Below are 17,315 nucleotides of genomic sequence, written 5' to 3'. Positions count from 1 at the left end.
GTTGAATCCCTGCGCCAACCAGTCAAGTTACAGTTCACATCCAAAGTTACATGATATCTGCAGTGAAGACTTGGAAGGATTGAAAGGTTGAATATGGAGAATGAAGAGCTCCATCGAGTGTCTCAAGATCGTAGTCACAACAACAAAAAATAAGTCCAGCAGTCGGGTTGCCAGGTTGGTTGCGAGTGTCAAGCGATCAGCCTGCTCCATGTCATCAAACAGGGGAACGACTAAATACGACTAATCAGTGTTTATCAGCCAGTCTTCAAATGGAAATCTTTCTTTGCCGTTAGCTGTTAGCCGTTAGCCGTTAGCGTTAGCCGTTCCAGCTAAGTGCAGATGAAAGTGATGTTAGCATCCAGGAGCAGCGTAGCCATGTGGGCGTGCGTTTGAATGGCGTTCCTCTCCTTTCTCTCAGTCCATGGAGTGAATGCTCGGCCTATAGTGACTCTGGTTGTTGCCCATCTCCGCTCACTCAGCTGCTGGGACAAAGAACGCCCCCTTCACTGAGGCTCCCAAGCAGCTGCACGATTGGCTAACTCCATTTCACCCAGTGCCAGCCTACAGTAGCTGCACCCAACAACAGACAACCCTGGCAACCAGCAACACCCAATGCTAGTTATGGACAAAAACGAGCTGCAACGATTAGTCAATTAATTGTCAACTACTGAAATAATCTCCAACTATTTTGATAATCAGTCGAAAAAATGTCCAAATACCCGGATTCCTGCGTCTTAAATGTGAATATTTTCAGGTTTCTTTTAACCTCTGACAGTAAACTGAATATCGTTTAGCTGTGGACAAAACAAGATCAACCTCTTTCACCATTTTCTGACCTTTTATAGACCAAACAACCGTTTTATAGAGAGAACCATCGACAGATTAATCGACAATGAAAACAAGCGGTTGCGGCCCGATCCTTGTGTCCCGGTAGACACTTGCGCCCAATGCGAAGACATTACCTCAAGGCATTCCTGAGGTATCAAGTTCATGAGAATGGGATGGATGTGAGGTCTAAGTGACCTTTGACCTTCAACATCTAAATCAGACATTTGTGCCCAATGCGAAGACATTACCTCAAGCATTCCTGAGGTATCAAGTCCATGAGAATGGGATGGATGTGAGGTCTAAGTGACCTTTGACCTCCAACATTTTGTACAAAATCCTTCCAGGGGTTCCTGAGATACTGCGTTCAGAAGAAGGGGATGGAGAAGAAACCCCAAAACATGTCGTGGAGAATAAAAAATGATTAATTGTAAATCAACTAAATAAAAGTGGAGGGTCACTGTGATGTGTTGACCCTGAGAATGCATGTGTGCCTGTTGGACACTGGCATGTTGGAGCTTGTGTTTGAAACCCTTCTGCATAATTCTCTAACAAGTGTTTTATTTTCCACAGAAACCCGTCCCATTACGTCTCTGACACCTGCCGGCTGGGACCAAGAGGAATGGAGGGAGAAGGCAGTAACCCTGGGGTCGCCATGGACTCAGGTAACCCCTTGCTCAAAGCGGTCTTCCTCCGTCGCCTGCGACTCACGCGGCTGCTCCTGGAGGGAGGCGCTTACATCAACGAGAGCGACGGCCAAGGCCAGACGCCGCTCATGGTGGCCTGCAGGACGCAGCATATTGATGCCCAGAGCGCCAGCCGGGTCAAGCTGGTCCAGTTTCTTCTGGAAAAAGGAGCGGACCCCAACATCCAGGACAAAGAAGGTCGCTCTGCGCTGATGCACGCCTGCAGGGAGCAGGCCGGCCCTGAGGTGACGTCTCTGCTCTTGGCCAACGGAGCGGACATCAGCCTGGAGGACCAGTCAGGGACATCGGCGCTGGTCCACGCGGTCATGGCTGGAGACTGGAAGGTTCTGAAGCTGTTGCTCGACACATGCAAGGCCAAGGGTAAAGAGGTGATCATTATAACCACGGACAAATTCCCGTGTGGGAAACTGCAAGCCAAGCAGTACCTCGGCATTCCTTCCCTTTCTCCTCTTGATCAGACGGACAAAACGGCATCAGCAGCTCCTGCATCTCCCTCTGAAATCCAGCTCTTCACCTCCGCCCAGTGCCCCACCTCTTCCTTATGCCCCCCAAAGACTGCCTTCTCCTTTAAAGAAGCCCAGTCCTGTGGTGTAAACTCACATCCATGTTCCCCATCACGGTTTCAAAGGCTCGGCCAAGTGGCGGTGAACGGCCTGCAGCAGCCCCTCTTGCGGCTGAACTCTGAGCCCTGGCTAAAGATCCCAGCATCTCTGCTCAGCCGGCAGCCTCATGCAGCCTCGTCTTCCGAAAACGGCAACCAAAACGAGGACCTCTCTCTCAGAATTCCCAACGTGGATGGAACAAATTCAACATCTGACAGCTTCAAGGGGTATGAAGGACAACTGGCAAGAGACAAAGGAGTCGGAGGAATGAACGAATGTGCCAAACACATGGGACAAAACATATCTGTACCAGGTCTCCTATCATCCCACTCCCTCTCCCACCCTAACCTCAACTCTGCAACCCTTGGAACGGATTCACTCGCCTCCTCTTCCTCCTTCTCTGGCGGCAAAACCCCCTGCACTCCACTTCACAGCATGGCCTCGTCAAGCCTTCACAGCATCATCCAGAGGCGCAAGCTTGGGGCGGACATCTACAGTTCAGACCCTCAGCTAGCTAGAGACATCCACAACGTGCCTGAGGAGTCCCAGCAGAGAACAAGAGACCCAGCGGATGTCAAGAAGCTGGCCCCCTTACGCTGCTCCAGCACACTGGGCTCCAGGGAGTCACCGTCGACCTCTGGCCCGAACAGGAGAGTGCTGTGTGGGTACGAGCGCAGAGGGTCTGGAGCCTTCTTGTTGGATCACAACTCCCAGGTCAGGCCGAGATCTCTGCCACCTCTGGCCCTCAACTCGACCCACAGCCACATCCTTAATGTTTCTAACCTGAGCTCCAGTGCGGGAAGTGGTTTCTGCGAGAAAGAGTCCGGCCTAAAGAGTTTCCTCCCCTCCGCTCCCCCTGGGCACCCCAAAGAGCTCACCAGGAGGATGCTGCTGAGGAGACACTCGATGCAGACCGAACAGTTCAAAAGCACAGTCTGAGACTCAGCCAGGGGGAGAAGAGAGGGTCACCCCTGTGTGTTTTAATGTGTAATGTTTTGTTTATGATGTGGTGTCTGTGCGGTGAAGTTCAACGAGGGAAACCAAAGAGGATACAAAAGAAAAACAAAAGCAATCCATGTAAGATAACTTTAGGTACCTTCCTCTGCTTCAGTGCGCCGTGTCGTCACTGTGCGTGTGGCTTCAGTTAGCAGTTTTTATGTGCAACACTTTAAAGCTGCATTTTAAAAAAATGGCCACTTGGGGGCAGCAGAGCAACCAGCAAACAAAACATCTGACACCTTAAAATAAAAGAGTATGTTTTACCCTCAAAATTACCATCATCTACTCACCGAGTGTCACCTTGAAGTCATGAAGAAAACGCCTCAAAGATGACCTGCAAATCAAAAAAACTACATCAAGACATCCATTTACAAACTGTCACACAACCGCTGCAGTATAATGAAGTCTCGTTGATCCACTTGTATGCTCAGCACCTCCCAAACACATACGTTTTCATTATAACCTTACTATTTACAAAACTTCCACTAACTGTCCGCTAATCTGCAACTCGAGACTCAGTGTGCTGCTGCTGCAAGCTAATAGTAAGCTAACGTTAGCTGCATGCTACCGCCAGTAAGCTACAATGTGTTGTTGTTTTTTACAGCTTCAGTACTTTCGATTAACCGGACCGTCAGATGGTTTGAGGGTGGTCCGGTTTCACAGAACCACCTGAGAAGGCCGCATTAGAAACTGATTGGAAAAGGGCAGAAACTTTTAAAAACGTACCTGGCAGGTGGTTGGAGGAACCATCTGTCAATCAAACTCTCGCCAAAGTCAGTCAGGAGCAGAGAGACGTGATGTTTTCCATCAGAAGAGCCTTCAGTGTCGTTCTCTTCGCTCAGTAAAATCCAGTTCTGATAAAACTGATGCATCCAAGGAGCCGCCATTTTTGTTTTGAACGAGTGGTCGTCACCCCCCCACTCTCTCCTCAGCTGCCAGTAGCTCCTCCCAGGATGCTGATTGGTCAACAGACTTCTTGCCAAAGCACAAAATGGATATTTTTGAATATGAAATGTGAACATGATCTCGTGTTATTTCGAGAGTTCAGCTGCTGTGTGAGGAAAACGTTCGATACTATTGAACGTTATCGACGAAGATTGTATCGTTTTAAACACGTCGTATGAAAAAGTATCAAAGTACCGATACTTTTGACAACCATACCCAGGACATGCTGCTGCTGCTGCTGCTGCTACAAAAAAAAAAAAAACAGAGGCTATCGCTCTGACCCCCTCTGAATGCGGTCTGAGCGATAGGATCTCTATGCGTCGCCCAACGCACGTGAACGCCATGTCTGAACAGACCAATAAGAGAAAAGAGTTCTTTGTCACTTCAAAACAACACGTTTCACACACGTATGCCTGACATTGGCCGCCCCCCAGTGGTGCCATCTAAGACTTCTTTCAAACATTCATCTTCAACCGCTTGTCCCGGTGGGGGGGGGGGGCGTGAGGCGGAGGACGCCAGTCTATCACAGGACACATAGAGACGAACAGAGACAGACAACCATTCACACCTACGGGTGATTTAGAGTCATCAATGAACCCAACACCTGCACGTCTTTGGACTGTGGGAGGAAACCGGAGAACCCGGAGAAAACCCACGCAGACACGGGGAGAACATGCAAACTCCACACCAGGAACCCTCTCGCTGTGAGGCGACAGTGCTGACCACCAGTCCACCGTGTCGCCGAGAATGAGTTGCTCTAATGCAGGGGTGGGTAATCCCGGTCCTGGAGAGCCACTGTCCTGCATGTTTTAGGTTTCTCTCTGCTCTAACACACCTGAGTCTGATGATTTGCTCGTTATCAAGCAGCTGAGGCTCGTCACAGTTTGATTATTGTTAGACTCAGGTGTGTTAGGGTAGGGAGGAACCTAAAACATGCAGGACAGTGGCTCTGCAGGACCGGTATTGCCCACCCCTGCTCTAATGAATTTAAACCTCTGCACATGGGATCGTTTTCGCTCCAGGAGTCACAAATGAGTCTGTGAGAAGCCGTCGTTGGCCTCCTGTGTATTGTTCGATCAATGCATTTATTATAATAAAAAGTATCACAGTTCATTGCAAAAGTACATCACTGTATAATCATTGTCTGCTCTACGATCCATGAAGAAACACGCTGTGACTTACTGCTAAAAACACTTAAAACAGCCCACATATGTACAGGTTTACATCGCTGAGAGGATTAAAAAGGAGAATTTAAAAGAAGTTTAAGATAAAAAAAAGGGCATCTCATGATAAATCATCATTAAAAGAGCTATAAAAAGGGAACAGGGATTACGTATGTGTGTGTGTGTGTGTGTGTGTGTGTGTGTGTGTTCACTGTTTCAGACGACATGAGGCAAAATAAATACATACAACAGTGTGGCGGGGGAAACTCATAATACAAAACAGTGGCGTAATACGAGAAAGATTCTTTGTGTTCTTTGCCTCCAAAGTAGAAAAACAACCAGCTACCAGCTCAGACGGACTGCGGACGCTTCGGCGGTGCGTCGGCTCCGTCTCTTCAGCGCGCCGTCGTCAGAAAAAGCCTCCGACACCCAACAAAAAAAACCCCAGGTGTAGTTCTCTCTCTGTGTGGTGCCCCGGTCAGCGTCGCACCCTCACAGGTGCGTTCAGGCTCTGCGGTCGTAATCGCTCACCATCTTCTTGATGTGGTTCAGCTTGGACTTGAGATATTTACACCGGCGCTTCTTCACCTGATAGTCTGAAGACTGTAGCGACGACGGGAGCAAAGGTTAGTATTTAATAATTACGACACTAAATGTGATTCTGTCTGTAGATCAACAAAGAGCCCACGCACCTTCTTAATGTTCTTTATCCTGTTGTACTCGTCCAAAGCATCCTGGGAAACAAGTGATCACAAGTTAGTGTCTGTGGTGAGTTCACTGTCTGCAATAACTGCAGGACAGTTCAGTGTCTGTGGTGAGTTCACTGTCTGTAATAACTGCAGGACAGTCCAGTGTCTGTGGTGGGTTCACTGTCTGCAATAACTGCAGGACAGTTCAGTGTCTGTGGTGGGTTCACTGTCTGCAATAACTGCAGGACAGTCCATTGTCTGTGGTGAGTTCACTGTCTGTAATAACTGCAGGACAGTCCAGTGTCTGTGGTGAGTTCACTGTCTGTAATAACTGCAGGACAGTCCAGTGTCTGTGGTGAGTTCACTGTCTGTAATAACTGCAGGACAGTCCAGTGTCTGTGGTGAGTTCAGTCTGTAATAACAGCAGGACAGTCCAGTGTCTGTGGTGAGTTCGGTGTCTGTAATAACTGCAGGAAATTCCAGTGTCTGTGGTGAGTTTACTGTCTGTAATAACTGCAGGACAGTCCAGTGTCTGTGGTGAGTTCACTGTCTGTAACAACTGCAGGACAGTCCAGTGTCTGTGGTGAGTTCACTGTCTGTAATAACAGCAGGACGGTCCAGTGTCTGTGGTGAGTTCACTGTCTGTAATAACTGCAGGACAGTCCAGTGTCTGTGGTGAGTTCACTGTCTGTAATAACTGCAGGACAGTCCAGTGTCTGTGGTGAGTTCAGTGTCTGCAATAACTGCAGGACAGTCCAGTGTCTGTGGTGAGTTCATTGTCTGTAATAACTGCAGGACAGTCCAGTGTATGTGGTGAGTTCACTGTCTGTAATAACTGCAGGACAGTCCGGTGTCTGTGGTGAGTTCACTGTCTGTAATAACTGACAAAGCACATAAACCCATGCGATCTCTCACCAGGTACTGCGGGCTGCCCTCCTGCAGGTCGTCCAGCTCTCGGTCCACCTCCGACAGGTTCTTATTGAGGGCGTCCAGCTCCGCCTGCAGGTCTTTGTACTCCTGGTGGTCGTGGTCAAACTCACGCTTGTAGTCGTTGCGCTGAGTCTCATTTGAGATTGGAGGGAATTCACTGAGACGGCAAAACAAGAGGAACGAGGGGTTCAATTCACAGAAAAACACGGTACATTTAGCAGTGGCGTGCACTTTAAGGGCAAATGTAGCGCGCCCTCACCACTGAAGAGGGCACTTTAGCACACGTTTAGGCTCCTAGAGGGCACTTTATCACACATTTTAGCTCCTAGAGGACACTTTAGCACACGTTTTGGCTCCTAGAGGGCACTTTAACACAGCATTTGGCTCCTAGAGGACACTTTAGCACACGTTTTGGCTCCTAGAGGGCACTTCAGCACACGTTTTGGCTCCTAGAGGACACTTTAGCACATGTTTTGGCTTCTAGAGGACACTTTAGCACATGTTTTGGCTCATAGAGGGCACTTTACCAAAGAAAATAATCGTCATTTGTTGTTGTTATATATTAAAACACGTTCTGTGTTATGAGCCCTCTTTACTTTTTATATTCAAAGTGGATTATTCTGATGATTCCTCAGCAGATTTATTTCATTCAGACTTAAATTCACACCCGTCCTACCCGTCAAAGTTGTCGTCGTCCAGCTCGTCTCCTGAGGAGTAGTAGTCGGTCTCGTCTTGCCCGTCGGGGCGGCGGGGCCGAGCTGCACGTCTCTTTTTGGGCCGTCCGGCGGAGCTGGGCACGTCTGAGTTACCGCTGTGGGGAACGCCGTTTCTCAAAGGCTGTTCTTCCTCTGGCCTGTGGGGTGAAGATGAATGAATTATACAGAACAAATGAATAAAGACGACCTTTAAACCCAATACATCTCTAAACAGTCATGACCGTAAGAACGAGGTCGCAGGTCCAAGCGTGTGAAATGTGTTTCCTCAGGAGGGGGTCTGGAGTCTCCCTTAGAGAGAGGGGGAGAAGTTCAGCATCCGTGAGGAACTCGGAGTAGAGCCGCTGCTCCTTTGCGTTGAAAGGAGCCAGTTGAGGTAGTTCAGGATCATCTGGTAAGGATGAACCCTGGGCGCCTCCCTAGGGAGGTGTTCCAGGCACGTCCAGCTGGGAGGAGGCCTCGGGGAAGACCCAGGACCAGGTGGAGAGATTAGATCTCCACACTGGCCTTGGAACGCCTCAGGATCCCCCAGTTAGAGCTGGTTAATGTGGCCCGGGAAAGGGAAGTTTGGGGTCCCCTGCTGGAGCTGCTGCGCCCGAGACCCGACCCCGGATCAGAGGCTGAAGATGAGATGATGAGACATCTCTAAACAGTCTCTCCAGTATCGCTCCGGTGACGCAGCAGGAAGTACAGATTTATGATCTATCGGCTCATCTCCGGTGAGTAAACAGGTCGAGAATGACTTCCTGTTTCTCTCACATACTTTCCACTGATCAGCACAGAAGTTATTTCATTCAGCGTCAGTGATGCAAGAAAATGTGGATCAGGATCATTAGAGATGCACCGATCCAGTTTTTTACGATCCGATACCCGGGCTGAGCGTATCGGCCGATACCCGATCCTACTGGTGAATAAATGAAGCGTAAACGGGAGCGAAGCATCAGGCTTGACATAAAAAAGGTAACAAAATAACACAGATATTATTTATTCATCACCGCCGTTCCCAGTCGGGGTTGTAGGGGGCTGGAGCCGATCCCAGCTGACATCGGGCCTGAGGCGGGGTCCACTCTGGACAGGACGGCGGTCTATCACAGGACACATAGAGACAGACAACCATTCACACCTACGGGTGATTTAGAGTCATCAATGAACCCAACACCTGCACGTCTTTGGACTGTGGGAGGAAACCGGAGAACCCAGAGAAAACCCACACAGACACGGGGAGAACATGCAAACTCCACACAGAAGGGCCCCACAGTGTGTTTTTAAAGTCCCCCTGCGGTCAAAGTTTGAGCTCCGATGTGCAGAATAAAGTCCGTGCGGAACAAAGTCCGTGCGGAACAAAGTCCGTGCAGAACAAAGTCCGTGCAGAACAAAGTCTGTGCAGAACAAAGTCCGTGCAGAACAAAGTCTGTGCAGAGTAAAGTCTGTGCAGAACAAAGTCTGTGCAGAGTAAAGTCTGTGCAGAGTAAAGTCTGACTGGATCTGATGAGTGGATATGGGAGCAGGTATGTGATCAGAGTATCAGATCAGGGTATCGGGTCGGTGCAGCTCTTGACTAACAACAGCAGCCGTCTCCGTCGGTGTTTGCTGATTCTCCTCCTGAAAGACTCAAAGAAGACAACTCCTCCTCCACATTTTTGCTGAGTAACAAGTTCCAGCAGGTTTTGTTTGACAGCAGCCGTCTGAAGAAAACCAGTGTCCCAGCTCATGGACGACACACTGACAGGGTTATTAAAGTAATGTTTCTGAGACTAGAACCATCCAGTCAGACTCAGAGCAACGACCGAGCCTGCGACGGCTCGTTACGCCTTAAACTGAACGAGAGTAAGCAAGAATCTGTCCTTTGTGGATCTCCAGATGAGTAAAAACTAACACCCCAGAACCCTGATCTTAAATATGATGAACAAACACTGTTGTTACGTCATCTTTTAAAAAACAAAACATCTTAGAGTTTTACGAAGGGTCAAGCACAGGTTTCCAGATCAATCTGGTTCACCTGGGGCAGGGGTGGGTGGGCGATTCTGGTCCTGGAGAGCCACTGTCCTGCATGTTTTAGGTTCCTCCCTACCCTAACACACCTGAGTCTAACACACCTGAGTCTAACACACCTGAGTCTGACACACCTGAGTCTGACACACCTGAGTCTGACACACCTGAGTCTAACACACCTGAGTCTAACACACCTGAGTGTAACAGTAATCAAACTGTGACGAGCTTCAGCTGCTTGATAACGAGCACATCATCAGACTCAGGTGTGTTGGAGCAGAGAGAAACCTAAAACATGCAGGACAGCGGCTCTGCAGGACCGGGATCGCCCAACCCTGACCTGGGGGCAACTTTCTTGTGTTGCGTTCAGGGACAGTAGTACCCATCAACAGCTCAGCAGGGTGTAGATTTGGGGCGATGGGTGGATTTACTCACTGTGGGGTGTAGATTTGGGGTGATGGGTGGATTTACTCACGGTGGGGTGTAGATTTGGGGTGATGGGTGGATTTACTCACTGTGGGGTGTAGATTTGGGGGCGATGGGTGGATTTACTCACTGTGGGGTGTAGATTTGGGGGCGATGGGTGGATTTACTCACGGTGGGGTGTAGATTTGGGGCGATGGGTGGATTTACTCACTGTGGGGTGTAGATTTGGGGAGATGGGTGGATTTACTCACGGTGGGGTGTAGATTTGGGGCGATGGGTGGATTTACTCACTGTGGGGTGTAGATTTGGGGAGATGGGTGGATTTACTCACGGTGGGGTGTAGATTTGGGGCGATGGGTGGATTTACTCACTGTGGGGTGTAGATTTGGGGAGATGGGTGGATTTACTCACGGTGGGGTGTAGATTTGGGGCGATGGGTGGATTTACTCACTGTGGGGTGTAGATTTGGGGCGATGGGTGGATTTACTCACTGTGGGGTGTAGATTTGGGGTGATGGGTGGATTTACTCACGGTGGGGTGTAGATTTGGGGCGATGGGTGGATTTACTCACGGTGGGGTGTAGATTTGGGGCGATGGGTGGATTTACTCACGGTGGGGTGTAGATTTGGGGGGATGGGTGGAGTTACTCACTGTGGGGTGTAGATTTGGGACGATGGGTGGAGTTACTCACTGTGGGGTGTAGATTTGGGGTGATGGGTGGATTTACTCACGGTGGGGTGTAGATTTGGGGTGATGGGTGGAGTTACTCACTGTGGGGTGTAGATTTGGGGTGATGGGTGGATTTACTCACGGTGGGGTGTAGATTTAGGGTGATGGGTGGATTTACTCACTGTGGGGTGTAGATTTGGGGGCGATGGGTGGATTTACTCACGGTGGGGTGTAGATTTGGGGTGATGGGTGGATTTACTCACGGTGGGGTGTAGATTTGGGGGGATGGGTGGATTTACTCACGGTGGGGTGTAGATTTGGGGGCGATGGGTGGATTTACTCACTGTGGGGTGTAGATTTGGGGCGATCGGTGGATTTACTCACGGTGGGGTGTAGATTTGGGGCGGTTTGTCGTAGTTGGTGCTTTCGTCGTCCAGGTGACTCCTGGAGCCTCGCAGCTTATCGGGGTAGTCCGACATCGGGTGCACTTCAGGGGAAGCCGACACATTGTTCACCTTTGGGAGAGAGACGAGAAAGAAAAGCACACATCAGCACTGTAACACTTTAAAGAGAAGAGTCTGCGTGTGTGTGTTTGTCCTTCACAAAGCTCCTGAACCGCTCATCTGATCGACTTCACACTGAGCCGGTGTACTGCTGCGAACCAGAGGGAGTGCACGGTGGCATGTGGGGCAAATCCTGCCAGATATTGGCGCTCTAACGATGAACTTCATGTCTCAGCATGTAACTTTTGAACTGCAAGTCTTAGAAAATGTCATTTCTTTCTCTGCTACTCCTACAAATGTTCTAACGTCACCAAAGTTGGTTCAGAACTCGTCTGGATGAAGCTGGAAAAAGTGACTTTTTCAGATTTTTACGATGTTGTGGAAGGTTTTCGCTGCAGCCGGAGCTCAAGAAAGAAAACAACAAGTATTAACACTATAAAACTCTAAAGAGAAGAGTCTGCGTGTGTGTGTTTGTCCTTCACAAAGCTCCTGAACCGCTCATCTGATCGACTTCACACTGGGCGGGTGTACTGCTGCAGACCAGAGGGAGTGCACGGTGGCATGTGGTGCAAATTTGGCCAGATATTGGCGCTCTAACGATGAACTTCATGTCTCAGAACGTAACTTTTGAACCGCAAGTCTTAGAACATTTGTAGGAGTAGAAGAGAAAGAAATCACATTTTCTAACGTCACCAAAGTTGGTTCAGAACTCGTCTGGATCAAGCTGGAAAAAGTGACTTTTTCTGATTTTCGATGTTGCGGAAGGTTTTTGCTGCAGCCGGAGCTCAAGAAAGAGTATTAACACTATAAAACTCTAAAGAGAAGAGTCTGCATGTGTGTGTTTGTCCTTCACAAAGCTCCTGAACCGCTCATCTGATCGACTTCACACTCGGCGGGTGTAATGCTGGGCACCAGAGGGAGTATAGATATTGTAGTACAGATATTGGCGCTCTGACGATGAACTTCATGTCTCAGCGCGTAACTTTTGAACCTCAAGTCTTAGAAAATATGTTATTTTTTTCTCTACTACGCCTACAAACGTTCAATCATCACCAAAGTTGGTGATTTTTGATGTTTTCCGGACAGTTTTCGCTGCAGCCGGAGCTCAAAGTTCGTCACGTCGTAGAAAACACGTCACATCTCAGAGACACTTCCCACTTTCAGCAGCAGGTTCTTCCTCCTCTCAAACTCTGCACAGACTTTATTCTGCACATCGAAGCTCAAGTGGTGGGATCGGCTCGGTGTCGGGTATCGACCCCTGCGCTCAGCCCAGGTATCGGATCGTATCGGAACAAACCTGATCAGTGCTTCTCTGTTTCTAATATTGCTCGATAAATATATAGAGATGTTGCAATGTGCAGCTGCTCATGGGGGATTGTTGCCTCTCTGTAAATAAACACAGGGTTCCTCCAGCTTTTCCAAAGTCAGAATCAAGCACCTTTCAAAGTCCATGTGTGCTCGAGCTTCTCCAGCGCCTCACCGTTGTGCTAAATGCATCTCTATCACAGGATGGAAAGAGATGGAATTATGTTACAAACGACTAAAATTGTTTAAATCACATTTCTAGTCTATAGCTGTTGTGTTGTGAAAGAAATGTGGAAACAATTTCAAGCACTTTATCCAAAATTCAAGCACTTTTCCAACCTTGAAAAGGCGACATAAGCTTCCTGTTTGAACCCTGGTAAATAAGCCGGAGTGGGGTCCAGACCTTCTCTATATGTAAAGTGTCTGGAGTTCACTTTTGTTAGGATTTGGTCCTGTGAATAAAACTGAATTCATGTTTGTTTTCCACTTTAGAGAAAATACAGCTTCTGACGGGCGCCTCCCTCTCCACCAGCTGTGGTATGATCAGCGTGCACGGACTTGTCCTCGCAGTATGGGACATTACAGCGCCACGACCTGCTGCTACAACCTGCTGCTCCACCTCCACCTCCACAGCAACATGCATGCGTGTGCTGCAGTCACACAGCCTCAGCACTTTCACACCAGTTTCCACAAGCGCCAGTGAAATAAACGCCTCTGGTCCCCGGTGTCGGGTTACAGGTGTGTGTGTGTGTGTGTGTGTGTGTGTGTGTGTGTGTGTGTGTGTGTGTGTGTGTGTGTGTGTGTGTGTGTGTGTGTGTGTGTGTGTGTGTGTGTGTGTGTGTGTGTGTGTGTGTGTTTGTGTGTGTGTGTGTGAACTGGTGGGCTACGGATGGTTAGTGTGTGTGTGTGTGTGTGTGTGTGTGTGTGTGTGTGTGTGTGTGTGTGTGTGTGTGTGTGTGTGTGTGTTAACTGGTGGGCTACGGATGGACAGTGTGTGTGTTTGTGTGTGTGTGAACTGGTGGGCTACGGATGGACAGTGTGTATGTGTGTGTGTGTGTGTGTGTGTGAGTGTGTGTTAACTGGTGGGCTACGGATGGACAGTGTGTGTGTGTGTGTGTGTGTGTGTGTGTGTGTGTGTGTGAGAACTGGTGGGCTACAGATGGACAGTGTGAGTGCGCCCTTAATGTGTTTGAAAAGTGCTTGAAATTGAATCCGTTTTAAATTTCTTTCACAACAAATAACTTTAGAATAGGTGTATGAACCCTGTGTGTGTGTGTGTGTGTGTGTGTGTGTGTGTGTGTGTGTGTGTGTGTGTGTGTGTGTGTGTGTGTGTGTGTGTGTGTGTGTGTGTGTGTGTGTGTGTGTGTGTGTGTGTGTGTGTGTGTGTGTGTGTGTGTGTGTGTGTGTGTGTGTGTGTGTGTGTGTGTGTGTGTGTGTGTGTGTGTGTGTGTGTGTGTGTGTGTGTGTTGCTGTTTTTTGGAGCACCAGTCCGACCTGTTCTTCCTCTCCAGGTCTCCGCACTGAACCCGGCTGTTGTGAATGTCATCGTGACTTCCAGCTATTACAGGAGTGAGTCACCGCACCGTCGTCGTCGTCGCCGCCGCGCTGTCAGATGCTGAGTGTCGTTGCGAAACACTTCTGAAAATAGCTTCAGATGAGGAATGATTCACGGTGCAGTGTTTAAATGGTGAAAAGGGGGAAAAGCTTTGTATTTGAACGTCGGGTTGAAACTGTCACAAACGCCACACCTTGAAACCGAGAGCGCCGCGCTTCCCCTCCCCCGCCCCCGCAAACGGGTGACTGTCCTCCCCCAAACTGGTCGAACCGCTTCAGTGTGTTCACTCCACTGCTGCTTGAGCGCACACACTTTACCTGAGGGCCCCTCCACAAACTGTTTACAGCTCAGAAGCACAACAGTGACCAACTGTTCGCATCACAGGACCCAAAGTTTCTCCTGTTACACATTTAGAGCAGGTTTTTTCATTTAAACGCTGACGACGGCTGACTGACCGCACTTATACGATTCTGCATTAAGACCAAACAAAGACTCTGGTTTCATCTTTTTTAAAGATGCAAAATGACTGGAAATAGATGCAAACAACCACCAAAAGATACAAAATGACTAAAAATAGATGCAAAAGCACTTCAAAAAGATGCAAAATGACTAAAAATAGATGCAAAAGCACCAGATAACATAAAGCAGGTATTTTCATTTAAACGCTGACGACAGTCGACCGCACTGAAACGATTCTTTTACAATAATCCTTAAATTATCAGAGGAACAAACCCGTGTGTATAAATATAAAATATAAATGGACATTACTGAACATCTTTTACCGCCTTTTTCTTTTAGAATCACGCAAAAGGTGACTTTATGCACGTGTTACTGAAGCCTTTATGAAAGTAACAAGCTCTCGTTTTCATCTTTCGCACAGAAATGAGTCGGAATAAGATCCTTCTCATTCATTAGTGGAGTAAAGGAGGGATGGGACACTAATCCCTTTTATCAGAATTAAAAAAACCCACTCTTCACCTGTGGTCATGAAAGCTGGGTCAGGACCCAAAGAACCAGGTCCAGGTCCAAGCGTGTGAAATGTGTTTCCTCAGGAGGGGGTCTGGAGTCTCCCTTAGAGAGAGGGGGAGAAGTTCAGCATCCGTGAGGAACTCGGAGTAGAGCCGCTGCTCCTTTGTGTTGAAAGGAGCCAGTTGAGGTGGTTCAGGATCATCTGGTAAGGATGAACCCTGGGCGCCTCCCTAGGGAGGTGTTCCAGGCACGTCCAGCTGGGAGGAGGCCTCGGGGAAGACCCAGGACCAGGTGGAGAGATTAGATCTCCACACTGGCCTGGGAACGCCTCAGGATCCCCCAGTTAGAGCTGGTTAATGTGGCCCGGGAAAGGGAAGTTTGGGGTCCCCTGCTAAAGCTGCTGCCCCCGAGACCTGACCCCGGATAAGAGGCTGAAGATGAGATCATAAATTTCCTCACGAGCGACTCCTAGATGTGGTACGGTTGCACTCACACTGGTCAAAGGAACCAGACTTTACCGGTAAAAACCTGTTTGGGCACGGCACAGATGGACAGTGTGAGTGCGCCCTAAAACACTCTTTTAATAAACTCTGGCTTCTCTAACTACGCTGATGCTGCTTTGTTGTGTGTGTAGGGACTCTTCTCATGTTGCTGCAGAGGTTTGCTGTTATTTTCAGCAGCATTAGTGGTTAAAAAAGACCTTTGAATGTCTTCACCGTGCTGCCCCGAGCTAATCACTGTTCAAGCAGCAAATCCTCCCCAGAGAATGTACATTTTTTGCTTGAATGTGTCTAAAACGATCATTAAGAGTTAATTTTCCTCGCCCGGGTCGATTACACTCGTCTGTCGTGTGGATAAGGAACTCACCCACGCCTCCACGTCCTGCGGCGGCTCCATCTCGTCGATCACCTTCACCTTCTTCCACAGGATGTTGCTCTTGCCGAAGTTTTGGATCTTCTGGCGAGTCTTCAGAGCGAATACGAGCATGATGATGAGAGCGATGGCGACCAGGAAGCCGAACACGATGGCGATGGCCTGAGAAGAAACGAACCGGTGAGTGACCAACAACGGGGATCCTGCTCGACAGATGGGACGTTATAAAGTGAGAGAACGCACCTCCTGCGGCTCCACGACGCAGTAGTGGTAAAGGTACTGGTTGACAAAGACCCCTGCAGTCTGCGGCTGTTGGTACTGAGCGCACAGACCCGCGATCTGACTTCCGTACGCCGAACCTGACGACTGCGCCATGGGGTTCACCGCCACCAAGTACACTATGGCGGCGATGAGCATCAGAAGTGCGAGGATGGCGCAGATGATCAACACCGCCAGGTAGAACTTCCTGCTCTCCGACAGACTCTGGTGAGACACCACGATGATGAAGATGGCCAGGACGGCGATGAAGGTGATGGCCGCCATGGCGATGATGAACCCTTTGCCCTTTCTGGGGTCGTTGTAGTTCCCTCCAATTCCACCGTAGCCGTAACCGTTCGCAGCTCCATACCCGCCGCCACCAAAGCTGCCGTACCCACCGCCGCCAAAGCCCGTTCCTCCGTAACTTCCTCCCCCGTAACCTCCCTGGTTGTAGCCTCCGATGCCCCCGAAGCCGCCCAGTGCACCCTGAGAATCCCACGCCAGCGTGGAGGCGACGCAGGCGAAGATGGCCACGCACATGACGATGACGATGATGGACATGATCTTGAGGATGCCCGGCGGAGACGTCCAGCGGTAGAAATGCTGGAACTCGTCATCTGGGTAGTAGGAGTAGGCCGGCTGAGGAGGGACGTTACTGCGAAAAGAAGGAAAGAAGTTTCATCGTGAGGAAAGTTTAAAGTCGTACTCGTAAAGATTTGTGACGGAACGGGTCTACGGGCATTGGTCCAGGGGCATGAGGGTCAGGGGGGCTCTGACTCATCAAATGTTGTTGAAAAAAACCCACAAAAACAACGAAGAAGACACACAAAAAGATGCAAAATGACTAAAAATAGATGCAAAACCACCTCAAAAAGATGCAAAATGAATAAAAATAGATGCAAAACCAGCACAAAAAGATGCAAAATGACTAAAAATAGATGCAAAACCAGCACAAAAAGATGCTAAACCACCACAAAAAGATGCAAAATGACTAAAAATAGAAGCAAAACCAGCACAAAAAGATGCAAAATGACTAAAAATAGATGCAAAACAGACACAAAAAGATGCAAAATGACTAAAAATAGATGCAAAACCACCACAAAAAGATGCAAAATGACTAAAAATAGATGCAAAACCATCACAAAAAGATGCAAAATGACTAAAAATAGATGCAAAACCATCACAAAAAGATGCA

The 17,315-nt window shown here is 48.8% G+C and overlaps 2 protein-coding genes across 4 annotated transcripts in view; one reads left to right on the top strand and one right to left on the bottom strand.

Annotated features, from left to right (window-relative positions):
- Positions 1-1,447: 1,447 nt before the first annotated feature.
- Positions 1,448-3,073, top strand: ankrd34ba (ankyrin repeat domain 34Ba; the record flags this gene model as incomplete). Its single annotated transcript, XM_083929723.1, has 1 exon — positions 1,448-3,073. The coding sequence occupies one exon, from the start codon at positions 1,448-1,450 to the stop codon at positions 3,071-3,073; it is 1,626 nt and encodes a 541-aa protein (XP_083785849.1).
- A 2,071-nt stretch (positions 3,074-5,144) lies between these two features.
- Positions 5,145-17,315, bottom strand: part of oclna (occludin a) — a 14,245-nt gene continuing 2,074 nt past the window's right edge. For 2 of the 3 annotated variants that reach the window (XM_083929583.1, XM_083929584.1), the window contains exons 3-10: positions 16,106-16,775; positions 15,857-16,024; positions 11,042-11,172; positions 8,569-8,658; positions 7,537-7,713; positions 6,846-7,017; positions 5,934-5,975; positions 5,145-5,844 (exon numbers count right to left, since the gene is read on the bottom strand). In XM_083929583.1, the coding sequence (XP_083785709.1) occupies positions 5,746-5,844; positions 5,934-5,975; positions 6,846-7,017; positions 7,537-7,713; positions 8,569-8,658; positions 11,042-11,172; positions 15,857-16,024; positions 16,106-16,775 (1,549 nt within the window). In that variant the 3' untranslated portion in view covers positions 5,145-5,745. The remainder of the gene's footprint in view (positions 5,845-5,933; positions 5,976-6,845; positions 7,018-7,536; positions 7,714-8,568; positions 8,659-11,041; positions 11,173-15,856; positions 16,025-16,105; positions 16,776-17,315) is intronic. The other variant, XM_083929585.1, reaches the window with a different exon arrangement.

Source organism: Echiichthys vipera, assembly GCF_963691815.1.
Source record: "Echiichthys vipera genome assembly, chromosome: 16".
Taxonomy (NCBI): domain Eukaryota; kingdom Metazoa; phylum Chordata; class Actinopteri; order Perciformes; family Trachinidae; genus Echiichthys; species Echiichthys vipera.
The sequence above is the reverse complement of the archived record's forward strand: the minus strand, read 5'-3'. Positions and strand labels throughout refer to the sequence as shown.